Source organism: Candoia aspera, chromosome 4 (genome assembly GCF_035149785.1).
Source record: "Candoia aspera isolate rCanAsp1 chromosome 4, rCanAsp1.hap2, whole genome shotgun sequence".
NCBI lineage: Eukaryota > Metazoa > Chordata > Lepidosauria > Squamata > Boidae > Candoia > Candoia aspera.
In genome coordinates this window covers 6115824-6143697 of record NC_086156.1, presented here as the reverse complement: position 1 = coordinate 6143697, position 27874 = coordinate 6115824, and the positions used below count along the sequence as shown (strand labels likewise).

Sequence of the window (27874 nt, the reverse complement as noted above, 5' to 3'; positions counted from 1 at the left end):
AGCTGGTTTAGAACATCAACAGCCTTCATTTTAAATGTTATAACTTACCCATTCTGTCACAGACATGGGAAGTTATATCTCTAATAATGGCTTGAGGAAACCAGGAGGAACTGTGTGGGACAAAGTATTTTCCCAGAAACAGAAATTATATGGCCATTGACTATTTCCCACTCCAGAGTGTTCCGAAAGAGCCGGTGTGGTATAGTGGTGAGAGTGTTGGGACGAGGAGCAGGAAGTCCCCAGTCCAAGCCCATCCTAAGCCATAGAGTTTCACTAGGTGACTTTGAGCCAGTTATGCTATCTCAGCCCAACCTATCTCACAAGACTGCAGGCATTGGGATAAAATAAGGGAGATCCTATGGAAAACACCTCGAGCTCTTGAGGAAAAGTTGGGTATCAGTCTACCAAACAAGATTATACTGACAGTATATCCAATAATGATTATAGGGAGGGTGAATTAGGAGCATGGTAAGAAGTGGTTGAGATGTATGTTAATGCATTAAATGATTGGCTAGAGCCAATCACTGCAGATCTGTGTTGTGTTGACATCATTTTCTGCTGCAACCTTGCATATGGCTAGAGCCAGATTATTTGTATTGAATTCAGCAGGAGATGCTCACAATGATGTTGACGTCCTTGCCAAAATCTTGCAACACCATCCCCAACTGTGGGAGGTATGCCATTGATTGGATTTAAACAATAAGGGATAACTTTGAATGGATAATTTGCCGCTCTGTAGGACTTCCCCATCGAGGTTCCTTGCAGTTAGACACAATGGCTGCACCTTCATCAGCCATCAGCAACCATGTCTCATCATGAGAACATATTTATATTAATGATAGACCAGAGAGACTGAATAGGAGACTGGTCTCTGCACCGAAGAATATTTTACCAGCAGAGAAAAATGTGGTGGATATTTGAGGAGGAGGTCTGGCAGTATGTATGACTTTTCCCCCTTTTCTTCTGAAAGCTGGCAGACATGAGACAATTTAGTTTATGTGCCTAATGGCCCAAGAAAACTTTCATGAATAGGTCTGGTCTTACTGATTTTAAGATTTCAATCGTTCCAATGATTACTGTCTGCACTGCCTTAGGACGGCAGCTGTTATGTATTTATATGGTATCTTTTCCCATGGTGGTAATTGTTGTTTGATTTATTGTCCTTCGTTCTTTTCACGTTTCATCTGTCCAGAGAACTTTTGTTACTGGGCAGAATTAAAAACAGAATAAAGAAATTTTATTAGCCAAAGTAAAATTCTGAAGAGAAACAATTCCATGTTAGAAAAATGACTGGGCGGCAGCAGTAGTCAAGATAAGGATGGGTGGCAAGGACGCATGTATTTTGGTCCTTGACAGAGTAAATTTGTCCAGTGACCATCTTTGCTAGCCCATAATTATTGCAAATACACTACAAGACATTTTAAAATTAAAAGAGGTGGATTTGCAAATGGGAGCACCATGCAAGTAAGGAAACATGCACAAGATCAGGAAACATTCATGCAAGAAAAGGAAAACAATAAATACCTAGGGCATGCAGTCTGTGCCATCCCCATATTCAGGTTTTCCCCATAGCTCTTCAGAAACACCCAGGGAGGTCACACAACAAAGCACAAAAACTTGGAGCAAAATATTTGACACTTCTCCAGGTAAATTATTAATAGCATAATGCTCTGCAGATGTTTTACATCCTGGCCAAGTTCCCTTTTAGGCCAATGAATTTGAGAACCATCAATGCCAGCTACTGGATGTTTAGAGACGACCATTATTGTGATAGAATGTGATGGATGAATTACAAAGCTAACAAAGCTAATTTCTGTAGTTAGGGAAGATCCTTTCATGTGTAATGTTTGGGCTGTCCATTTGGTATTTAGTCTGAAAGCAGGTACTTTTAAAATTGTGCTGTCTTGAAATGTAACAAAATCCAGGATGGCCCATGTGTCTCCAACTGCCCTTGCATAATTTTTCTTTTTGAGGGACAACCCCACCATGGGGTAGCACTTCCTCATAGATTATTATTTTATTTTTTAAAAAAATCTTTTTTAAGGAATTGAGAGAGTGGGATGAAGGGAATTTCCAGGACTTCTACAGAAATCATCTACATCAGTGTTTCTCAACCTCCTCAACTTTAAGATCTGGGGAATTCTGGGAATTGAAGTCCACAGATCTTAAAGTTGAGGAGGTTGAGAAACACTGATCTAGATTAACTGTGATCCAATCAATCTAGACTGAGCTCTACCTACCTGTTATTGCATTTGGTAGGCAGTGCCCTTTCTATTGCCTTAGTCCAGTGGTCCCTCATACCAACTATTTACTATAAGAATTCATGCCAACTGAATTCAAATAATATCTAGTTTTTCCTTAGCTAATTAAAAATGGGGATTGGCATCAACTTTAAAGCAGCAGAGGTGAGTGACAGCAAGGTATGGCAGTAGGGGGTTGAAATGGGGGCAAAAATAGAGAGGAGAGACCATTGCAGACCTTTCAATCCACCGTATTATCACCATCCTAATGACTGCCATGTGGGCCTTCATTTCTTAAAAAGATAAACATCACCTCTGAGTTGAGCTCAACTCTTGATGACTTCATGAATGCATCCAGTTTCATTGCAAACTTCAGAGAAGTGATTTGCCACTGCCTTCTGCTAGTTTTTTTTAAAGTAGTTATGTTTAAATTACATTCTGGACTTTCCAGATGTTCCCTCATCCAAGTATAAACCCTCCTGTTAGGCTTCATTCATATATATGTGCAGGTCAGGACACAGTACAGCACTTTTTTTTCTTCTGTAGCTCAGGGTCTTCTCAAGAGGGTTCTTAATATCTGACCCCTAAAGCCAGTTAAGATCCAGCAGGCCCTATGATGGTCTAACACAAGGGATGAAAACCTGTATGGCTCTCCATGCTGCCAAGAATTATAATAAAGCAACATTTGGAGGACTTTTCCTGCCCAGCTCTAAGATTTTAAGCTACCTCTTCAGCCTGACCAATCCCAGCAAAAAAAAACTGCCTGATCACCCCTCTTGCCATCAGCTCCAGAACCTGAACGGCAGCTTTCTTAGATATTTGATCGATTCTGGGTCCTTTTTTTGCCTTCTTTGGAACCTTTGGAAACTAGTCAGAATGCCAAGAAAATTAAAATCAGAAGGGGCAAAGAGATAGGTATACCCTTTGGAAAGTTCAAGGACAGCGCACAATAGATATGTAGGGGGAAGCTCTTTATGACATAAGACCCATTCCATCTTTGCCTTAAGCTGCTGTTCCATTCAATTCTGATGCTTCAATCAATCCACTATCACAGGCACCATTAACTTCAAAGAAGCTGTGCTGAGTTCATTAATTTCAAAACTAGGCTCTTGGTTTCATAATGTGTTCCCTGAGGATGAACCCACTGGCTATTATCATCCTTCCTGCTTGATGGATTTGTACCTCGGCATTACAGCTACTTAATACATCTCTTCTGGGACTTGATTCCCCTCCCCTCCCCACCCCACCCCTGGCGCATTGTAATGTATATCATAGCCTGGTAATAACACTAAGCTTTAGTGTATCTGAGTCATGGTTAAATGTGGCTAAACCTACTAAGAATATCCAGGACAGGTATTTCTAATTATTCCTCGCTCTTACTGACAAGTCAAAGACCACAAGCAGAATGCCTGATCCAACTGCACTTAGCTAGGATATATATTTGTGCTATAGGCAACTGTAGCAAGCCACAGTGACTTTAAATGACACGAGCATCGTGACACGATTGCAAAAATGGCCCCATGGAATGGCATGGTATCTAATGCAAGTCAATTGTGCCATGATGCACGTGTCCTGGCTTCCCTTGTCCTCACTTCTGCAGATGCCTGCATCTTGTTCAGAAAGGATGGATTGATTGATTGAATGATTGATTGATTTTGCAGCATTTTTATCCCATCAACTTCATAGGGAGTTTACCCAAACTAAATGTAAATTCCATAGAAACATAAAAACAAACCCCATCCTTGAAAGAAAGAAAGAGAAACAAGAGCCCAATAGTTGACTTCCTTTGTTCCTGAACAATTAAATGCCCTGTGGAAAAGCTCAGTTTTGCAAGTGCTCTGACAAGGGAGGTTGACCTGGTCTCTGGAGGTAGAGTATAGTACCATACAGAAAAGCGGTGAACTCCCAAATTCTCCCCTCCCCATCTCACATGGGGTTAGGGTTAAAACCAGGTGTCAAGTCACATGTTAAAACCAGCACTCAGAATTGTACCATTGGGGACCAATGCCATGCTTGCAAAACCAGCACTTTATGACACTGGTAGCTCTCACTTGCCGGGAGGTGGGCTGCTGCATGATTTAATACCTGCAGCTTTTAGGTGGCCTTCAAAGGCAGGGCCATGTAAAGCACATTGCAGTAGTTAATCTGAGGTGTGATGATGCCACGGATAACCATTGCCATGGCACCGTGCTCCAGGAAGGGCTGCAACTGCTACAGCAGCTGAACCCTCCCCTAGGCATGACCTCCACTTGCTGAGTGTATCAGGCCCCAGGTTGTAGACCTGCTCCTTCAGAGGGACTGCTCCCTTGTCTAGAGTATCACTGAAACAAGCTAGGTGCCAGATGTTTCTGGAGAAACAAGACCTCTCTATTGCAGGGATTCTGTTTCAATGTGTTTCTTCCCACCCAGATTCTACCAGTCTCCAGACAACTGGTCAGGAGTTCCACTCTATCCCCATCATGGCCTGGAGTTGCAATGTATGGTTATTATCAGTGTACTGATGATACCACACCCTGAACCAACAGATGGGCTCCTCCAGTGGCTTCCTGTAGACATATGGTAGGAGAGACCGAGGTGAACACTGTGGTACCCCACATGTCATGAGTACTGATGGCGAGCAGGAGGGGGCCTCCATCCAGGGGGGAAAACGCATGCGTAGTACTGAGGAATTAAGCAGCCATTCAAAGAGACACAGATCAGACCCGCCTAAGCTTTTGGGGTTTATCTGTCTGGGTTTTTCCCACACTTCTTCAGTTTGTTAGGATTTTCTGTCTTATGTAGCAGCAATAAACACTAGAGACCTACTCCTCGTCTCAGCATGGTTCCTGACTGTTAGGACACCACAGGTGATCAACCCCCTGGATGACCTCTCTTCTTCTATTACCACCCACTGGCACAGTGTAGTCAGGAAGTAGTAGAATCACTACAAGTAGGATTCCCAACTCCTAGACAGAAGGATACTATGATCAATGGACCAAAGGCCACCAAGATCTAAAAGCGCCAATATGGGCACACTCTTTATCCTGACACAGGTCATCTGCCAGTTTAGGAAGTAAGATAGGCTTTTAAAATTTTGTCTCTGCATGCTAGGTTTAACCTGACATAAATCACACTTTTCATGAATATGATAGAGCTCTGTGAGCTCTGTCCTGAGACTGACTTTAAAGTGGAGCTCAGACTGAAACAGTTAGACTAATATTGGGACTTCCTTGCTTCCTTCCCCATCTCCTGCATGTTAAAGACTTATGGAGAACCTAAACGTTTATGGCCTCTTTGGTGCCATTTGGCTTGGCCCGAACCAAGCTCTTGCTCTACTACGGATGCTTAATTTCCTCCTCTCATGACCATTACCCAAATGACCACAAGCTATTTAAATTCACATTACTGGCAGACCTGTTTTGACTGATGTGGTTGTGCCTTGTTCTTGCACACCACAGTTCTAAGCATGCAGAATGTTGACTCCTTTATAAAAATCCCATTATAAAATACCCCCACTGAATACAATCCTTCAGGTGCTTGACTTCTCAACCATCATAGTGGTTGTGGGGTATTTCAGCTCTCATGGCTGCTCAAATGTATTTCTACATTTCTGTGTGGATAACGATGTTTGAGGTTACATGTTTTGCACCTTCACTAAAAGCTAATTATATGCACATTTTAAGCAGGCCATCTCTGTTTTAGAAAGATGGATTGTATTCTTGCATCCTTTTCCATTCAGATGAGCTCCTGAAGGAGAGAGTTTGTTAAAAGCATTACTCTATTCTGAGAGTGGGAGGAATGCAAACCATCACCAATTTGGCACTTTCCAGATGTGCGGAAACTACAGCTCCCAGAATCCCCAATTAACATTTCTGCTGCCATCTGTGGGGCACTAGCTGGGTGAGACAAAACAATAAACTAAACCTTAGCGACACAGAGAATAGGATACGTAGAACTAATTCAATCACATTTGGAAACTAAAGCCTGTTTTTTAAAAAAAATTGCAACTGGCCAAAACAGGCTGAAAAATCATATGTGATTAATCTTAAGTGGTAATGATGACATGATCTCATTGCTATAAGAGGATTCACTGTAGTTCAAGGTCCTCAATACCAAAAAACTGTGAGCAGCTACAGAAGACTTGGAGAGTTTGAAACACATTTGGCAAATTGGGCATTGATAGATGCTTTCATCTCTATATTGATCTTTGCTCTATTAGTCTGCCCAGTATAATGAACTGTACTTAAGACATTTGGGATGGATAATTTTCTTCAACAGCTCTGTACTGACTTGCTCTTAACCCAGTGCAGTTGAAAGGCTGTGTAATGATGCCCTGTCTTAATACCTTGCTTATCTATTTGATCCACTGAACTGATCTCATGTCCCAAAGAGGCAAGCAGGAAGGTTTTGTATTGCCATGAACTCAGCTGGTCAAATGGGTTGAGGGAGGAAAGAGGGGCAGGGAAAAGAAAGGTCCAGGAAGGAAAGGGAGAAGGAAAAAAGAATAGAATAGGACAGTGATCAGTGTTAACTCTTGCTTATATGAATAGGAGGAATAGAGGAATGTAGACTGGGTAATGATGTCAGCTGGAAAATGTCAGCTAAGTTGGCTGTAGATGGACCATGTCAGGGCCTCTGACCTGCCTTCTAAGACTTCCTTTACCCTTAAACTGGACAGGGACCAGACAGTTTTTCAAACGGGGGGCTGTCCTTTGAGAGTCCATCAAATGGAAGACTATTATCTCTAAAATAGGGCCATGGCTATTGTGCTTCCAGCAGCCCTTAGCCATTGTTCCCTGGGCAGAAGGGACAAGAGGTGGTGGAGGTGAGAAGAAGTAACAGCAACTTGGTTGAGGTTGAACATCACTTATGTCAACCCTTCCATGCAGTTTTCTTGCCATGCTATGGAAATACAGTTTGAGATTGCCAACTGCAAATGTCCCTGCTTTTTTGGCCCTACATATTCTGCCACAAACTCTCTGGATCGCATTTACCCAGACTGTACAATCAAGTGGAAGGAGCTTTGTGTGAAATGATTTCTGATAAAGGGACTACCTTATAATTGGAGTTTTCCATTTTAGGAAATTGTTTGACCTGGTTGAAAATTGTGTCTAAGTCACTGAAATAATTAATACCTAGTTACAAATAGCTCATTTCCTCTCCGCCGTTAGACTGGCTGCTTGGCTATTTTTTTAGAAAAGAGAAGTGCATTTAAAAGAAATACCAATCAAACCAAATACAGAATTCAACCATTCTTTTAAATACAAATAACACATTTTGCTCCTTTGGTTTTATGCAAACAGACTGTATTACATTATTCTTCAATTAGGTAGATGATTAAGTGTACCAATATGGCACAATCATGTAAAAATAAACAAACAAAAAGAAATTATCCTGTGCTCACGTTCATGCACATACAAACACACACACACGCAAAATTCCATGTTCACAAATAAAGTGAGATAGTAACCAAGCATACAAATGAACATCTCTCCAATTGCAAAAGTACCCAGTAACAAACTTGGCTGCAAAGAGAAACCCTCTCTTTCAGAGTCTTGCAAAGTTTTTACAAATCATCAGTTATCAGAAAAGATTTTGGCACATTTGTGAGCATGGTTAAAAAAGAGCGAGCAAGCAAAAAACATACAATATTTATTCATTGCAAACGCGTCTTTTCTTTTTAGCATTTTTTCCCCTCTTGATAGCGTATTTAGCAAACAGACATCTGTACTTCAGTCTGCAAATGCAAACTCTGTATTCACGTTTGCATCTCCTCTATTTACGTGCACCAAGCTCAGAACTCTGGAAAACAGTGGTAGCTTGAAATACTGCAAACAGAAACTAGAGATTGGGAAGAGCAGAACCTCACTGCTGCTACCTCCCAATTTATAAAACAGGGTTGTCAACACCTTGTGCAGGGCACACAAAATCTCCATAACAAATATCGCAAGCAAAGGATGGCAATGAGCAATGATCTGAGTGCAAACATGCATACATGGCCTGTGCAATGATATGGCTACATATGCAATGAAACAGGAAGGGCAAATGGCAGCAGTGGAAAAGATGAAAGGCCCAGCAGTTAGCGTGACTAATCCAGGCCTCTCTTTACCAGGATTCATCCAAAGAGAAAGGTTGCGTTGTCAGCCCTTTGCCTTTCACAACAGGTCATAAAGATGGGAAATAATCAACACTAAAGTAAAGTCTGCATTCACCAAGATTAGTTCTTGTTATGTCAGCCTTCCTCAACCTGAATCTTTTCAGATGTGTTAGATTTCAGGTTTCATAATCTTCCCTGTTCTGAATTATGGGAGCCGAGGCTACCATGGTTAAGAAGTTTAAGTTAGTACTGTAATAAATGTTGGAGGAATTCGTAAAAGGGATAGAAATTAATGGGTGACTACAAAGGGGAAGGGGGGCAAATGACAAAACACTGCCATATTATATGCATGTTTTGTCATTTTTGGTGTTTGTGTCTGGTTGCAGATGTGTATGGGGGAGTTTCTGAAGGAAAGCTTACAAAATCTTGTCATTAGTTAGTTCTTTATCATAGATTCATAAAGAACTCCTAGTTCTTTAAAATTATAGATAATCAGAATTAAAATGGGCTTTTGGGCCATCATGTTAAAATCCCTGCTTAGGGTAGGCATCCAATTAAAGCATCCCAGGAAGATGGCTTTTACAGTAAATAGCTGAGAACCAGCTTTTAGTGGTCTGAAGCTGTAAGTAACATTTCACGTGAAGTCTACAGTGGCAGGCTGATGTTATGGATTAGGTGGAGCTGGGGAGAGATTTCAGGAGAAGGTGTGGATTTGTTTGCACCATGGTATTACAAATATCAAAGAGGTGAGGAGTTGAGAAGGACTGCAATAAAAAAAACAACAACAACCAGCAGTGAGGGACAGATCAAGTCGTCCATCATTATTTTAAAATGACGCACAGGCCAACTGCTGGTATGACTTCAGAATGACTAGTAAAAGTAGTTGATGGCCACATCCAAAATGGAGACTATTCAGCATTCAAACTTATTGCCTTTTTTCTACTCAAGTAAAAGAATATTCCAACAGACAGGATATCCCTGTCCTTTTAAAATTTGTTTTCTAGTTTTTAAAAGGTTTTTTTTAACAGTGAAAGCTGAACTTCCTAGTGCTTGGATGATTTTAAGCAGCTTTAACTTTCATATATGTATGGGTGTGTAATATTCACACACAGACATAGATGCATATACATTTTTTTTGCTTTTGATTTACTTTCCTAAACCAAGTCAAGTTTAAATCTACCAGATTAGGAAACCAAAAGAAGGTTAACTGTAAGTCACTCACTGGGAGTTACTGTATAGGAAACTCTGTGCCTATATCTACCTTCCTATATAGTTTTTCTTGTACATTTACTGTAAAATAACAGGAATCATTAAACATGATAACTAGGGGCCAACATTTTGTAAGATTTTAGTTATCTCACCTCTGAGATCTCACAAGATCCTAACAAGAATACCAAAATCCTGTGAGGTTTGGCAGTCTTGTGATGTTTCAGCCATATTTTTTAATAAATATTTTATTTAAATATTTAATCTATGGGCATTACCTAAGTGTTGCTGATGCCAAAGCATTACCCTGCCAGTATTAATACATAAATTAAGATTGCTTCATATGCTTGACCTGGTTAGCATGGGCGCCAAAGGGTTTGGAGACCAAAAGGCAAAATATATACACAGTGTTTTATTTCATGACTATTTTCTGCATATATATTTCAGCGGCTGGGTTTCTCTTAAATCAATGGAGTAGCAGCAACTTGTTTTATTTTGTTTTCACTGAATACAGTGGTTTCCTGCTGTGAGAAAATTTAGTCAATTAATACCATAAGCAACAGACACAGAGAGACTGATCATGCATCAATCTTACTATTTAGTATCTGTGTTCAGACGGTAAAGTATTAATCTCCTCTATCTCTGGAATAAAGAAAGAAATATCCTGGTCCCTCAGCCATTTCAGGACTACAAAACTGATGGAATGCCTCTCCTCTCATGTTCCTACTTTAATTCTAAGAACTCAGAGCCTTGAAGGCTGAAGAGCATCAGATGGTGGCCCAGGAACAGGGCCTTCTCTGTGGTGGCTCCCCAATTCTTGAATGCCTTTCCCCCAAAAAGCATACCTACCAAGTATCTATTCTATTATATTCCTGGAGTCGGACAAAAAATGTTTCTATTCTTCCAACTTTCCAATATATTTATATAGTAACATTTTACGATGTAATGGAGCCTTTTAACTGAGCTTGTTTCAGCATTCTACTGCTTTGGTTGCTTATTTATTGTGTGTTTTTCATTGCAGTTTTTAGTTTCAGATTTTAAACTGTGACGTTTAAATGCTTGCAAGCCATCTTGGAAAGTTTTGTTTCAAAGGGCAGTGCAAAAATTTAAAAAGGAAAATAACAGACAGGGGAGCTGAGTGGAAGTCCTCCTAGTTGAGGTTTGCTTGTCAACCAGATGACAGGTTCTTGGTAAACAAGACCTGAAACAGGATTAGCTCAGAATGGAATCCACCAAGGAAGGGATCAGTCCAAGTCAAAGATACTTCCACAAGCAAGCGGTCTAATTTTTAGCAGCAGCAGCAGCAGCAGGAAGAGGAGGAGGAGGAGAAGGAGAGAGAAGTCCACTGTGGGGTACAGGATCAGCACCAAACATTTTACGTAAAGCCTGGCATGAAAAATGAGAACAAAAAGACAACAAACACACAGATGGCGGGATGAAGGAAGGGCCTCACAGCATGCTGCAGGATGCTCATGGACAGAGAGGCTCTGCAGATGGGTCTTGTAGTAATTGTTGTTGTTTTGAAACTGAAGTCTTACCCTCATCCCTTCAAATCGTGAGAGTGCTCTTAAAGGCCTCAGAGCTCTGAGGGTCCTAAGGGATTTAATGGGACCCATTTCGGAGTATCCAAGAGTATTAGCTATGAGGCTTATTAATGAGACCTGAAGGGAGACACAAAACGGAGAAGTCCAAACTATTAGCAAAAGTCCTACCATTCAGCTTCTCTTCTCTGGATTTGCACCTGTAAAGATAAACCCGGTTAATTGACTGATGAAGCAAGAGCCTAAAATAGAGGGAAATGCACCATTAACTCACAGGACAAATAGGGGGGAAGCAGCACCCCCAGACATATTTTTTTCCAGGACACAGAGCTATTGATTTCCAATGCAAAATGAAACCTAAGAATTAGGAACTGTCAAAAGTGATAGGATGACATCAATCTGGCTGGAATTCCCACCTAATTATCACCCCTTTCCCTCTGGGTGAGCACACGGAGCTCCAAAGGATGTCAACATTTGGCCAAAAGAGAGACAAGAAAGTACAGTGTGGACAGCCAGTTCCTGAAGCATAAAACTAGTTTTCTTTTTTCCCCCCCTCCAACTGAAAAGAAGCAGTAGGGACGTAGGCACCATCCCCATTATTAGATTATGCAAACACTATAATTTTGTACTTTCAAGATGAATGGCTTGTATCTTGTATAGAACCCAGTCATTTATTAACCTTTTCAAAAAACATGCTGCTGATGCCTATATATATATACATATATCTGCCCAGAGTTCCTCCGCTCGGAGGAGATGGGCGGTGACAAATTATTTATATATATATATCACTCATTCACACACACACACACATGCACACACATACACACACATACACACATTACACACACACACCCTTCACCCCCACCATGCCTGCAACATTGCAGTTGCCACGGAATCTAGCCTCCCTGGAAGACCCTTTCCCTAAAAATTATGCCATTTGCACTGATTCAAAAATGAAGCTGCCGTGTTTGTAGCACCTTAAGCCACGTACTTGATAGCCTGTTCCCTGCAAGAAAGAGAGAAGGTGATTGTTATTTTAGAGGAACACACTGCATAGACACGGAAAGGTATCAACCCTTACCCTTATGCTTTCAAATCGGGACAAGGCTCGGAGGGGCCTCAAGGCCCTCAGCGTCCTCAGAGATTTCATAGCAGCCAGGTGGTCATAACCGATAATTGTAGCTATCTGGCAAATAACTGAAATCTGTGCAGATTGAATGGAATTTGAAATTATTGTTCAAGATAAACAACAATAGGATTTTTAAAAGAAAGAGAAAAAAAAAAGTAAGAGGGAAAAATAGTGCCCTAGGGAAAGATTCCAATAACCAGGATAGATTTCAATCATTTCAAGGCAGCATGGATGTGGATTGTGAATGAATGTGGGTTAAATTATGTTTGTAATACATATCAAATTATATTTGTAATAAAGTCATTTCTTCCCAGCTCATTTCTAGAAAACAAGGAAGGAAGAAGGAAAATAAGACTGAGCTGTTTGGTAGAATTAAGGCTGGGAAGAAAGTTCTGCTTGAGTTTTTTTTTTTAATTGAAAATTGGAGCCATTGAGAAAAAAAGGGAGGAAGACAAGTCGATTTTGATGGAAGTGGGGAAAAAAGGGAGACATCTGAAGAGTGTAGTGATCAGGGCAATGGTGACATGGAAGGTGCCATAATCCCTCTGCAACAACCCTCTGGAAATAACCTTACGTAGCATGATTCCGGGTGAGGCATAGTAGGAGACATGGCCACTTACTAGGCAGGTGGATCATTATTTCTGGCCAAACTGTTTTTAGAAAAAGTGTAGAAGAAAAATGGTGCCATGGGTGTGTCCCAACAATCTGCCCTTTAAACATTTCTCAACTTACATCCACATCTCTCCCCCCCTACCCCCGAATTGCCAAACTTCTCTTTTGCTTTGCAGCCTGGAAAGGTAGGCTGGGGAAGTGAGGTGGTGGTGGGGGTTTTTAGCTCAGCTCTAGTCAAATGGGAAATGTCAGATGGGTTGAACACTCTGCTCTTTGCCAGGCAATCTCACAATTGCTGTCACTGCAAGCGGAATGGCAGTTTTTCTGTGCTTACCTTCCTTTCAGAGAATATATGAGTTGGAAGAATGTATCTTAGAAGTTATCTAGTCCAACTCCCTCCTCAGTGCAGAGATCTACTAAACCAGTATTTCTCAACCTTGGCAACTTTGAGATGTGTGGACTTTGACTCCCAAAATTCCCCAGCCAGCCATGCTAAACCATCCCTAGGCATAGCCATCCAACTTCTCTTTGAAAACTCCCAGCAAGGGAGAACCTCTTGTTCTAGGCAGATCGTTCTACTGCTTCACAGCTGTTTACCATCAATAATCTCTTCTTACTATTCAGCCTGAAGCTCCTTTTCTTTAAATCTCACCCTTTGGTCCTTGTCTTGCCTTCAGTTACAACAGGTGACAAGTTTGCCCTCTCTTTCATAATGTTGCATGACAGTTATGAGAACCCAGTCCTTTATTACAGCTACTCCCACAAATGGAAAGAACCAGGCATTATTAGGATCTGTAGAATGACAGCAACCATTGTTGGAGCACTTGGGGAAAAAAACTGAGGTCCATTTGATCAAGAAGAGGCTGAGAAAGCATCTGGTATAATACACTTACATAGACAGCTGTACATGATGTCTACTACAGAATTGCTGAAGTATATTGGATGAAAATGGTTGCTGGAATGCATCTCAGTTATTATAGATAATAGTTTGGTTTATCAAGGATGAAGGAAGGAAAGAAGGAAGGATAGTAAAACTAGCATGTTGTTCTAGTTCCACCAATGAAGTAAGGGAATTAGTATCTGTCCCAGCTGGTTTATGGCTTTTTTCAGCTTCCTTTAATGAGTAAGTTTTCTTTGCTTGCATCAAGAATGTAAAATAAGACAGGCAATTGTTTATTTTGAGCACAACATATGGGAAGGCTTGTTGCTCAAGACTGGCAAGACGGTTCCTATGCTAGTTACTCATCTATCTGCCCCCTTTGTGTCTAAAACTTGGGGTAGGACCATAAGCCAATTTACTGGCTGGGGTGGGGAGGTTTCAGATGATGAAGTATGAAGAAGAAAGTAGAAAGACTGCCCACCTACCCTTATTTCCACACAGTCTTGATTAAATAAATAAATAAATAAAAAATAATGGAAGCTGCCTTATACCACATCACACAATCTGTCCATCTAACACAGGAATTCCTGCCTTTTTTGGTTCAGTGGACACTTAAAATTTTGAAAATATATCATGGGCATGCATACAGAATGGCTACCATAACAGTCAGTCATAAAACACCCATTTCCCTAAAAGGAAACTGGTAAGATTGTCCCCTGCCATCTTCTCCAGCTTGACAAGACCACACTGGGGCACTTGCAGGTTCTCCACTGGATTTTGAGGGGCTGGTAGGCATCCTTCTAAGTAAAGCACCAACTACAGTTTTATTTTCTAAAAATGCCTTTGGGAGTCATGTAGGGCTCTGAAGCATTCTTGGAAATAAAGACATATTAAGGCTGGTATTTTGCTTTGCAGCATGCTAATTTTCTCCGCCTCCTCCCTATTTAAAAACTGGTGGACACCATGCAAGATGTTACAATGAATACTGTAATGAAGCTAAGCTGGTCAGATACTGATCAATTTGGTGAGCCTCTAGTAAGCTTCTATACAACATTAGGATCTTCAAGAATGGATTGAATTAGTTTGTTAAGGTAGCACACTTCCAAGGCCTTTTTTCCAGGCAAACTTTGGATTCTAGTCTTTCTTTGGGATGAAGAAGGTGGCTATTCTGGTGACTGGCACTTCAAATGCACCAGTGGTGTTATTACCCTGCTGACAGGTTTACACTATATTAGGTGTCTGTTCCATTATACAGGCTTGTCAGGGTTGTTTTACTGGCAAGGCCTTGAGAAACAAGAGACTTTCCATGGGTTGAAACAAGCTGTCTACATCACTTGCTGTTGATTTTGAAGGTATATCATTTCTCCTTGCTAAATTGTGTTTGTAGGAGAAACTCTAACAGCATAGTCTTGTGTTGTGGGCTGGATGAAATGTGACCTGGGATGGATTTTTTTTTTAGTAGGCAGCATTCAAAACATATGCTCACTAGAGCATATGTTGAACAACTAGAGAAAAGTGAGTATCTGTACTTTTCAGTGAGATTTTCGCCCACCCACTTCTCCTCCAATTGATTCAACACAAATTGTTAAGATTTGCTTCTTTCAGTGCGTCTCTCTGATCCTTTCTCTTCCTCTGAATGTCACCCTCATAATCTCCTCCTGCTGAAATGTCAATCCATGGAAGTCTCCATTACAGAACCTCTGAGATCTCCATAATAAAGTTGGAATTTCAGCTCATGTCTTAAGGATAGAAGTCTCCTATTTTTACAGAACTTGTTCTGTGCCACTGGAAAAACCAATGAGTTTAGCCTTCTAAAAAAGAAAATTAGTTATTCAGCTGGCAAAGGCCATTAGTAAAGTATAACATTTCTTTTCCTACAGAAGACTGTCCTTACAAGCTTCCTTATCTGATCATGTTTTCTTTCTGACCTGAACTTGAGTGGCAAAGTTACTGTTAGATATTATGAGACAAAAAAGGAAGGTGGCAATTTTTTCTAGCATGCTCATTGCTAGGTGTGAAAAAAAGGATTTGAGACAAAATGCAGATTAGTGTAATGGGTGATCATAGAAACATGGAATCCCTAAAGTTAGAAAAAGTCACTGAGGTTATTGAGTCCAACCCCTTGCTCAGTGCAGGAACCTTAAAATAAACCATCCCCAACATTTGGCTATCCAGTCTTCCCTTGAACACATGAAGGGGAGCCCACCGCCTCTCTGGTTAATTGATTCCACTGTCCAACTGTTATTGTTAGAATTCATTTCCTTAATATTCTACCAACCAGAGTCTTCTTTCTTTCCTTTGGACTTTCAGGTCTTGCCCTTCTTCTCTGTGACATACTTTCAGATATTCCCCCACTCACTCTTCTCTTCTCAAGCCAAAACTTGCCCAGCTCATTCAGTCTTTCTTGACAGTGGTGCTTCGGTTCCCTCGATCATCCTCCTTGTCCTTCTCTGAACCTGTTCCAGCTTGCCTAAATCCTTCTTTAAATGTATGCCCAGAAGTGGACACAATAATTGATGCAGAGGTTGTCCAAAACAGAACCAAGAGGAACAGTTTCTTCTTGCGATTTGCGATCACATACCTGATTATGCAGTCTGAAACGGCACTTGCCTTTTTTGCAGCTGCACCGCACCTGCTGTCTTATATTCAGCTTCTAACTGGCTACTGTTCCAAGATCTTTTACACAAGTATTGTCAGAAAGCCATCAACTCTACCGTTCTATACTAGCACATTTCATTTCTATTTCCTAAGTCAAGGACTTTGCAGTTGTCCCTGATAAATGTGATTCTGTAATTTCCAGCCCATTTCTTTAACTTATCAAGATCGCTTTGAATAATGTCATATGTCATGGACATTGCTGGCTGTTAAAGCTGCTCAGCAGTGGAAAATGTAATTTGGGTGGTTATGTTTGAGGTGATAGGTTGCATAACTCCTATTTCTCCTAGGCACAGCACTAGGAGGCCATTCAATCCATTTGCAACTTTAGCAGTTCTCACCAGATCTTCATTTTCCTCTGAAGTTGTTTTTCACTTTAGCAAGCAAGAGCCAAAGACAACTATTTTTATAAGTTCTTGAAATAAGGGTCAATAAAAAATCTAGACATCCAAAATAAGTTAAAAACAGCCTTTAACCACAGCCTAACTTTGTGGCCACATTGGCAAGTATTTCTTCCAGTACACAGATACATTGCAGGTATCCATATTATCAATGCTGAGGTTACATCAATATGAGAAAGGTGGGAAATACATGAACAAGTGTTTCCAGGTAGGTAGAAATAATCTTTAAGGGGCATACCTTGAAATATTTCCTTAAAGTATCCATCCTGCAGTTTCATTTACTTTTGCAAATATTTATGTAGCACATAATCAGCCAGGCATTCCAATAATGGAGTCCTGTTCCCTTTTTATAAATAGAAGCAGTGAACTGAGGAGTGTGTTGTGGCAATGCCCTACAATAAGAAGGCAAGGCCATTTGATTTGGACTCCAGAGTCCTAGAGGGAGGCTTATCTCTCTAGACATTGAGTCCCACAATTAATTCTCACTTGGATCAAACATTATTTGATTTAAACACAGGACACTCTGTGATACTAATTAATGGCAATGTGGGAAAGAGGGGTAGTAGAACTGGTAAATAATCTCATACCCTTGCTATCTTCTTTTTTGTCTTGCACTGGACAACTTCTGTATTCCTGGGTATGTTGATGCTTTGGGCCCACCTGCTTCAGATTCTCATGATCCTGTGAACATTTTTGTTGGTCATGGTTGGTGACTTAACTTTAAATGAAGAATTGTGCTCAATATCCCAACAAGCAAAACCTTTTTGTTCCTTTTGGCGTTTGGACAAACTAGAACACTTCCATCAGCATTCAACCCATCACAGCTATTGACAGACTCCTATTCCTTCTGAAGTGCAGCCAACAAATGATGCAGCACTTGGATGATTACACCTGGGCAAGCCCTATGCAGGGACAGCTCAGGACCTTAACTTGAAAAAGATGTCTTATGATGGAAGGAAAAGTGTTGGCTGCAAAGATGTTCCTTCTCTTCTTTCAGTATCTCTTCTTTTCTTCATATGTGTCCTTGGCCACCAGGCTGCCAACCCTGAGCTAGAAATGTACCAGTTCTATCATATATACTATACCACAGATCTATCTGTAATGTTCGGCTGAAGCATCCCATTCCACTCTGTGGCCAAACCAGTGATGTCACCCTTCCATAAGCAGCATTTTAACAGATTTGGAGAAGAGGGAAATTCATAGATGGAGCAAATGCATAGTCCAAGTTACAGAAGGAAACCAGTGCAAAGCCATCAACTAACTAAAGCAAATAGTACCATTGCTACCAGCTGTGACAAAGAATCAAGCACAGTATTTAAATGTTGAAAATTACTATTAAGCACTTTTTTGAACAGCATCAGATTTTGTTAAATCACATGGTATTAATAACATTTTGGCAGGACATATGAATTGTCAAAAGGCTAATTAGTCAATGCTGCTTCGCATGTCACTGATGGTGAATGTGTTTGTTTAGTGACAAAGTCATGGTTCTTCAATGAATGATTAAGCCAATCTATTTTTCACCTCGTCTCACCTCATTTTCTTGTGGATCCTGATTGTGATCCACCAAAATTTAGAGCTGCTAGATCTGGGCTGCAACACTCCAGGCAACCACTAGAAGGCAGAAAACAGGTACAGGCCCTAATTTGGAGCTTGTTGCAGGAGAGGGCAATGCTGCTTTCACAGTTTGCCCAACACTCCCCTCCATCCCCCACACCCCAGTGAAAACTTTCCCAGTGGTGTCTGCTTAGCAGAGGGTGTGATAACCAATGTGGTGATGGAATAGAATACTGTAATAGTGTTTGCCCCATATTTGGGATTCAGGGATGGTTCTCAGAAAGTGACAGTACCTGGACTCAGAAGCTAAGTGGGTCAGGCCTGGTTACTGGGTGAGAGACCACCAGGGAATCCCAGGGCTATAAATTAGACTGGGAAGTTGAAAAAACATTCCCCCCAAAAGTAATGGCAAACAATTTCCACATTTTTGCCATGAAAGCTACGTAGACATGTTTATGAAATCACCAGGAATCAAAATTAACTTGAAGGAGACTTTACCCTGTCTCTTTACTTTCTGGGACTAGCTAAGGTCACCTAGGTGCTGTTTCTTGCATGGGAAAAAATGTAAAATTTCATCTTTGGGGTTTCATAGAAGTCTACAATCAGATTAGAAGATTATTCTGACTTTGGCTAATCTCACAAAGTTAAGCAAGGCTGGACCAAGTTAGTTTCCAAATCCCAGGGCTGTATTGGCTAGATTGCAAAGTCAAAAACCATTCTGGAAGAGGCAATGGCAAAACTCTTCTGCACTGTTGCAAAGAAAACTTAATGAATGCATCCATCAAGACACCCAGATTGGATCTTGAAACAAGGGAGGAGAATGTTTAGAAGCCAAATGCATAAATTAAATCTCCTATTTTACCAAAACCTCACCGGACCTGGGAAAATTGCACTGACAATAATGAAAGTTTTTGCTACTGAATTTTGAGGGAGTGATCTGGGGACAGTGAGGTCCATATGGGAACTTAAAAAAAATTTAAACTGGCAGGCACAACAGTGCAATCTAAACTTGGCCCTTTTTTACATGTGTGTGATGTGCACAATGCACATTAAAAATGGGTGGGGCTTCAGTTGTACCCACCATTTTGACATTTTTTATTTCCCCCCACCCCCTGCAGCTGCCCTTGCCTGGAGGGTTGCCATAGGGGCTTTCCAAATACATGCTTGGAGGGGAAACCCAAGGCCCTCAGCTTGCTCACTCCTCTCCCAACATTGCAATGACCAACAATCCTTAAATTAATCTGATTAATTCCTTTTTAGAAACATTCCCTACTCCCTACCTTCCCCTAAACAAGTTTGGGATGCCATCTCAGTTAATATTTAGGCATCATGTTATAACTCCTTATTCAGTCAATTAATTTTTAAACCATAAAAACAATGCTTGTTTTTATCATTTTAATTGGCTGTGAGTCTGATTTTGTTTGATCTGCTAATTATTTCTAAAACTGAAGGTTATTTTATTATTTTTAAAACCCTGAAAGCTCTTTTAAAAACAAACAAACAAGTGTAGCTTGCTTTTGTGGTCATCGCAAACCACTTTGTTGCTAGAAAATGGACTTGGTGGAAAGAAAAGTAGGATGTCAAAAGATCTGAAATGAAGTCATGGCATTTTAACTTTTCTGGCTCCTAACGGCACCAATCCCTCAAATGCACTAGGTCTGAGGAAAGCACATCTGTGCATATGCGTTTCATCAAGCATTACAGGTTGTCTTTGGGGTTGCACATACAACCGCCATCTAGTTACAAGGAGAAAGCGGGGGTGGGGGACACTATATGTCTCGCCAAATTCTCTGGGTCTCTCTGTCTCAGCACTCTCCAAGGGCACCTTTTTCAGCGTGGATATCATTACTGTTGCATTTGATGCCACATTTTTCCTGGAAGCACTCTGTTATTTCCCCCACCTACCCCTTATTATAAAGATGATTAGGAAATTCAATACCTTTTCAGAAGAGACTTTAAAAAAGCTCCACCAAAAAAAAAAATGCTTTGAATCTGGCTAGAGCTGTTTGAGAATAACTGATTATAGCAGATTGCCCAATTACCGCTCAGGCCTTTTTTCACCACACAGATTCCATCTTGCTAATCAACCGGAGAAAGAAATTCAGAAAACAATTAAAGTCATTACAAGCCATCAATATATTTACTCCATATGGCAGCTTCATTTTCAAGATGATTTGGCAGACGGCTGACACTCAATTTGATTCCTGAATAGGATGTTGTTAACTTACTAGCTACCCAAATAATGTATCAAAGATTCCCTCTTTTTCTTGACTTCAACCTGTGGGTATTTTCTGAAATCTGTACGACAGGCAAGTGTTACAAATTCCTATTTGGGCCTTTTGTCCATAATAAATTGAAGTGTTACAAATGTAAAGTGGACATCCTAAAAGACGTTGCTTTCCAATGAGAAACAAAATTCTCTGGATTAAACAAAAATTTTGAGGATGAGTGAAGGTAGTATCTCTTGAGCTGAATTCTGGTGACTTCACAGACATAAACATGTAGTCATCCTGGCATCAGAACAGAAATGGTTTTTCACTCCCCTTTTCCAGGAAGTTCATCACCTTTGCATCTTCCCAAGCTAGCTTACAACGTGTGGGTGGATATGTGTGGGTGGGGTTTCCTTGTCTACCACCCATATACAGTTCAAGTCCAACCTTGCTTAGCCTCTGAGCCCATAGAGTGTCTAACTAGGACCTACCATCTGCTGGGAACCTCCATCAAAAAAGATAGGATAGATAAGGAGAAGAGAAGAGAGGAGAAGAGAAGAGAAGAGAAGAGAAGAGAAGAGAAGAGAAGAGAAGAGAAGAGAAGAGAAGAGAAGATACATGGCTACTGGTTAGGCTGCAGGGTATGGCCCTCAGTTGTGAAATGTCCTTCCACAAAAGACTTGGCTGCAAAAAAAGTATTGGTTACAGCTTTGGGGGCCCAAACTGAAGACCTATTTTCCCAGGTGTTTTATTCTTATGATGGTTTTGCTCTGACTCTCCTCTCTTCATATTTGACTGCTAGTAGTTTTACTTATGTTAATGTATGTGTCAGATTCCCCCCCCCCCATCAAAGGATTCACAGAACCCCTTATCGGAGGATCTGCCATAATTTCCTTGTGAATGGTGTAGACTCTGTGTCGCCAGATGGGAGGGGGTGTGAGGTTGAAGTGGATTATTATGGCTATGGAAAACATCAAGGACAACAAATTGAGATACACCAGGAACACCACCTGGATGGGAGGGGGGGTGACATGCTTTCGTGGGAAAGGGAACAAACTAAGGGAATGTAGTTTTAAATCTAGGTGCTGACAGTATGTGTTTTATGTGGTATAAGTTTTCAACACTTGTAATGTTCCAACTTTTATTGATTAAAATACCATTTTTGACCACCCAGATAACATTAATTTCTAGCCAGTATATAAGTACTATTAATTCATAAATACAAATCCTCACTCACATTTTACTAGTCGCAGAATAAAGTAGCAGGGTTACTGTTGGTACAGCTATCTTTTCATCAAGACAGTAATTCTTTGTTAAGGATGGAGGACATTTTCTTACGTTCTTTTGTATTGTTAAGTTGAACCAATCTAACTTGCATTTTTTTGAATTCAAATGTGGACTTAAATGTTCTGTATCTAAAAATGCATACAGAAATATGTACTGTATGTTAGAGGATTTTTTTAATTGCACGTTTATAATTTAAAGAAAATTGCATGTAAAAATGTGTGTTTTAGGAGTTAACACATAGAGATATTGTGTATTTTATGGATATATGTATGCATATAGCACACAATTTAAATGCTAACTTTGTAAGTTGAAAAAATATTATAACAGCAGAATTTAAATACTGAACCCATGCAACATAGAGGGACCAGAATCGAACCCTATTTTACTGGTGGATCTGCATTCTAAAGCTCTTCTTTTATGACATTTCTAAGCAAGATTTCTATATGTCTCTTTCAAAAAAAAATGTTTGAAAAGAAATTGCATCACAGCAAAAAAAGTGTTTTGTCTCCCTTAAAAGTAAAAGGGCCCTAGATGAAGAGCTGAAGTGTTGAATGAAGATAGAGACAAGAGAAAGTGGGAAAGAGAATGGAGACCTGATGGGAAGCATAACAATTAATTTTTTGAAAAAATGGCTATTTACTTGGCAACACTTTCTGAAATTGGCCATTATAATAATAAGGCTAATATCTGAAGTAATCTTTTAAAAACATATCACAAGGTAATTATTTACATGCTTGGTAACTTCTTTACACACCTATCTTTAAGAATATGATATAAAAATACCCAACAGAGAAATGACTTCAGATAAACAACTAATAGAAACCAGGGAACACTTTGTCTTACCCTGCATGCTGATTTTCCCTTCCCATCTTGGTGTGCCTGCTGCACAACCAGTAATGCACCCCTTTTACATAGCTCTTTCCATTGTTCCTCCCTTTTTGCAGAAGAGGCACATTCCTTTGAGATATATTAGAGTCCATTATCCAAGCACATCCTTCAGGGATTCTCTACTGGACAAAAATAGCCTTTGTTTGATGGATTACTGTAGCTTCTCAGATGCCCAGCTTTGCAAGAAGAATTGGCTTCAGTAATCCACAGTGATGAAATGGTCTTGGCTCTCTACATACCTGAATCAAAGACCTGACACAGAATTGAGTTAAAGTAAAGGGGGAGGGAAAGGGGGAGGCTGCAAGGGTTAATTTAAAAGGCAAATTGGTTTTAGCTGCCCTTTTAGATGGGTTTTAGCATTCAGAAGCAAACCATACCTGACATGGGCTTTCCTTGATAGGATCTCCTGACTAAGGGTGGGTGTGAATCTGTATATGTTCCCTTTTCAGTATGAATTTACCAAGCTTTGCAAAATTCTTCATAAGCATGAAAGAAATCACTTAACTATCTTGAGTCAAAGGAAAGAGGAGGATGCACATCAGATCTGGCATGTTGCCAAAAGGTTCTGACAGTTTAGTCCTGAAAAGTTTGGAATTGCAGCTTTGTGTATCCAACTGTGTGTATAGTACTGAATTTAGATCCCCACCCTGCCTTGACTTTTCTTTAAAACCCATTGAGGAGGTGAGTTCAGGGAGTTTTCCAAGTTGGGAAAAGTTGCACCTACTAAATGTGGCTAATACAGATGGATAAGGACTTCATTTTGTTTTGTTTTAACTACGCAAGGACCAATATTTGCCAATTTCCTCGAAAAGAGGTCGGGAGAAAATTAAAGATCTGACCATGGAGGGGGAAAAAACGGGACTAGTTTGTCCATTCCTACTTTTGAGATACATATAAAAGGCACTGAAAGAAAGGCTAATGAAATGAATAAATAATAAAAGGCTGTGCTTGGTATGCAACCTAATGATCGTGATACTCATTTATGACATTTTTAGCCAGCCTTTCCTCCAAGAACTGGAAGGCAATACTGCTTGCTACCTACCCTTATTATCCTCACTTTTTTTTAATCCATTCAATCATGTCCAGAGGTGGTTTGCCATTGCTTCCGTCCTAGGGCTGAGAAAGAGGGACTGGTCCAAGGTCACCCAGCTGGCTTTGTGCCTAAGGTGGGACTGGAACTCATGTCACCTGGCTTCTAGCCTGATGCCTTCACCACTACACCAAAGTGGGTCTCATTATCGTCAGTATGATGATGCAAAATTGGGCTAGCTTCACAGATTAATTGGTGAGTTTCAGAGCCAAGGTTACGAATTCAGGAGATTTACATGCTGAATCAGGCCCTTGGTCCAGTATGCTCAGTCTTGAATGACAGTGGAAATCCAAGGTATTAGGAAGGTAAAAAGGTAAGTAGAACTAATATGGAACATCCTGTGGAGGAGGATGCAGGTAACATTTTAGTAATCAGTGTTTTGTAACTGGTTATGTCCCATAAGAAGGACTTCCCCCATGCAGCAGCCATTTTGTAAGAGTGCCCACATGTTATCCAAGTTCCTAATATGCCCACTGGTTCCAAAATGTCTCAGGTTCCTGCTGTAGCCAGTGCACCATCCAGGTTCTACTTTTTATATACATGCATTTTGACCAACATTGTAAGTGACACATCAATCTCTTTGAACCAGGTCTGGGTTGAGTCTACAACAGCTTCAGGTTGAAAGACAGGATAAAACTATTAACTACTTTTTAGTATTCTTTGCTGCTGGATCACTCCACATCAATATGGCAGCAGAGTTATTTCTGAATTGAGCTGAATATAGGAAGCTTCTGAGGGAAAAAAGACAGCCATCAGCAGAAGCTCCAATTTCTCTTCTTTTTGATGGTCCTTCCATCAACTATGAAAAATAACTTGGCAGAAAAGGTAAGTGATCCATCTCCATTCATCCTCCATCTCCTCCTCTTTCTTAAGGACATCAGAAGGAGAGTAAGCTACAATCTTTCCATCTCATTTAGATCCCTAAAAATGAAAAAAAACTGATTTGCTTTTTTCCTTATGCTTCCCAAGCTGTTTTTTTTAATGCCATGACTTCTAAGAAGTAAACTTGAAAGAAGCAAATCTTATTATTAATTTTAAATCAAGATTAGGGTTATGGGTAGGAAGACCCTAGGAGCTTTGTTTGGCTGAAGGGGAAGATACAAGATACAAGAGTAAATAAAAGATATATCCTCCTTGAGCACCCATGTACAGGTGATAAAGGAAATAGGTTTTTGGTTGAGAACTATGATAAAAAAATCAGGAAGTGCTAAGTATGATCTTGCTTGCTGCCTTGATTTGCTGTTCCTTATAATCCCCAACATGAAAAGGGAGAAGGAAAGACTATTCATGTTTCCAAGTGTAGATAAATTTAACATGCAAACAAATGGAATGGAAGGAAGATCTTAAAGAAGACAATCTCAGGGATGCCAAGGGCCAGATGGGCAATGTTTAATGGACCACACATGTTCATGGACTTAAATTAGACCTGTTGACTATGCATGATGGATACATCTAGTCATCTGGGCCCACAAAAAGTCTTTTGGTTGTTATGCTCATGGCAGCATGACTGACAGGTGCCAGAGTCCAGCAAGTTCTGCAAATGCTTATGGCTGTATAGATGAGATTGATGCCTCCCTAGGGAAAGGAGAACGATGCAGTGGGATAAAGATGTTTTCAGAATGAGTTTGGATTACCACTCTAAGTGATGATTACATATCTGTATAATTGGAATAAATCCTGGCTTAGTCCTGCTGCTCTCCACCAAGCAGTCCCAACCATCCACACTGCTGCAAAGGGATGAGCTGTAGTTGCTCTTTCATTTATTTATTTATTTATTTATTTATTTATCCATCCATCCAATTTGTCCCCACCCATCTCCTCCCTTCGGGGGACTTTTTAAAAACTCTATTTATAGCAGTGGCACCAGAGTTCTCCTCCTCTCCATAAACACTTTGCAGGCATTGGCCAAAGTCATTAATGAGCAAAATATTCCCTGAGGCTCTGCTGGAGGAGTCCTGAGCATTCCCACTGTTGGTGAAAGAACAGCAAAGATTGGTTGACAGTACTATTCTAACATGTGTGTGACCACATAATGTCTGCATTGTACCAGGACTGCATCAACCTATCTCACTCTCATCGTTTTCCTTCTGCCCATGCATGTCTTAAGAATGGATCAAGTTGGGAAAATCATGTATCAAAACACAAGACCCAGTGGCCTCTCCTCTACAGCATCCAAGAAGGGAACAAAAGTATCTTTCAGAGGCAAGATTGTACACCCCAAACCTTAGCAATGCTCAGCAGAAATACTTTAATGAATGACAGATCTTTTTCCCTGCATTTGTTTCCTACCCATTATTCAATTTGATGAAGTACAATTTGCTTTCAAAATTACTTTCAAAGAAGAGGAGAAATGAGGTGAAATTCTCAGTGGGAATAGTGTTTTATTAAATTGTGAAATAGCCAAGGTATGTGTGAGACTGTGTATGCATGTGTCTGAATGAATGACTATCTTGTCTTTCATCTCCCTAGTGGTCTGCAGCCTCCTTGGCTTCCTATATTTCATTTAAAGCCCATAGGAAGAGATCAGGAGGAGATCCCTCCAAGAGGCTTTTTCAGACTGGGAAATACGGGCAGCCCCTAGGAAGCTTCAGGGGGACCACAAATGTGCCACAGAAAACAGCATCAGCCACCATCTCCAACAATAAAGTCAGCTCGAAAACATCATCTAGAGAATTCAGAAATAAATTCTCAGACATTCAGAATATAAGATAGAACCGCCAAAGATATACAGGGAAAGAAAAACTGAGAAAATAGAGTATTTCAATGTAGGTTTAATTTAAAATGTCACACAGTTGGGAAATTCTAAGCAGGGCCGCAACTGGGGGGGGCAAGCGGGGCATGTGCCCTGGGTGCTGTGCTGGGGGGGGCACCAAAATGAGCACTGGGGGGGGCGCCAAAATGGGCATGGAATCCATGTTTGCCCCAGGTGACACAGACCCTAGTTGCAGCCCTGATCCTAAGGAAGGAAAAGGTAGTCATGCAGGGATTTTGATTCCCCCTGCCCAAAATCAGGCATGAGCACTCAGAAAAGTTGCCTCCTGTACAGTTTATCCCAAGTTGGCAACAGTATGAACCAACAACATCCGATCTATATCATGTGGCTAGGAGCCACCATTGGAATGCCCCATTATACTTCCAATGTGTCATTCTGTGAAAATTTACAAATGGCAGCTTCAGAGTGCCTGGCTGTGATCCAATGATCAGCAGCCAAGGACAATCATCTGTGAACCTCATCAGCTTGTCAAGGTGGTTGCAGCTGATGTGAGACATAGTAAAGAAGACACAAGTTGGGAGGAAACCCTGAAGTCAGATATCCCATGATTACTAATGCTTTTTGTTGTTTATTCGTTTAGTCACTTCCGACTCTTCGTGACTTCATGGACCAGCCCACGCCAGAGCTTCCTGTCGGTCGTCAACACCCCCAGCTCCCCCAGGGACGAGTCCGTCACCTCTAGAATATCATCCATCCATCTTGCCCTTGGTCGGCCCCTCTTCCTTTTGCCCTCCACTCTCCCCAGCACCAGCATCTTCTCCAGGGTGTCCTGTCTTCTCATTATGTGGCCAAAGTATTTCAGTTTTGCCTTGAATATCATTCCCTCAAGTGAGCAGTCTGGCTTTATTTCCTGGAGGATGGACTGGTTGGATCTTCTTGCAGTCCAAGGCACTCTCAGGATTTTCCTCCCACACCACAGTTCAAAAGCATCGATCTTCCTTCTCTCAGCCTTCCTTATGGTCCAGCTCTCGCAGCCATATGTTACTACAGGGAACACCATTGCTTTAACTATGCGGGCCTTTGTTGTCAGTGTGATGTCTCTGCTCTTAACTATTTTATTGAGATTTGTCATTGCTCTTCTCCCAAGGATTAAACGTCTTCTGATTTCCTGACTGCAGTCAGCATCTGCAGTAAATGCTTTAGAACTAATGCTTTAGAACTGAGAAATCTCTGAGGTAGAAGTGATGGTTGCAAGGAAATACACTTGTGTCTTGATCCTTCCATGGGAAAATCAACTAGGGAAATAGTGAGAAGGTAATAGGTCCCTGAAAGGGAAGAGATCAGTAGAAGTGTGTGTGTTTGGGGGCGGGGGGTGGGTGTTGATAGAGG

The 27874-nt window shown here is 40.7% G+C and overlaps 1 protein-coding gene across 1 annotated transcript in view; it reads right to left on the bottom strand.

Moving 5' to 3' along the window:
- The window catches only part of LOC134497608 (sodium channel protein type 5 subunit alpha-like), a 113444-nt gene that overhangs the window by 19800 nt on the left and 65770 nt on the right, over positions 1-27874 (bottom strand). Inside the window, exon 7 of the mRNA XM_063303333.1 lies at positions 11061-11183. Within this exon, the coding sequence (XP_063159403.1) occupies positions 11061-11183 (123 nt within the window). The remainder of the gene's footprint in view (positions 1-11060; positions 11184-27874) is intronic.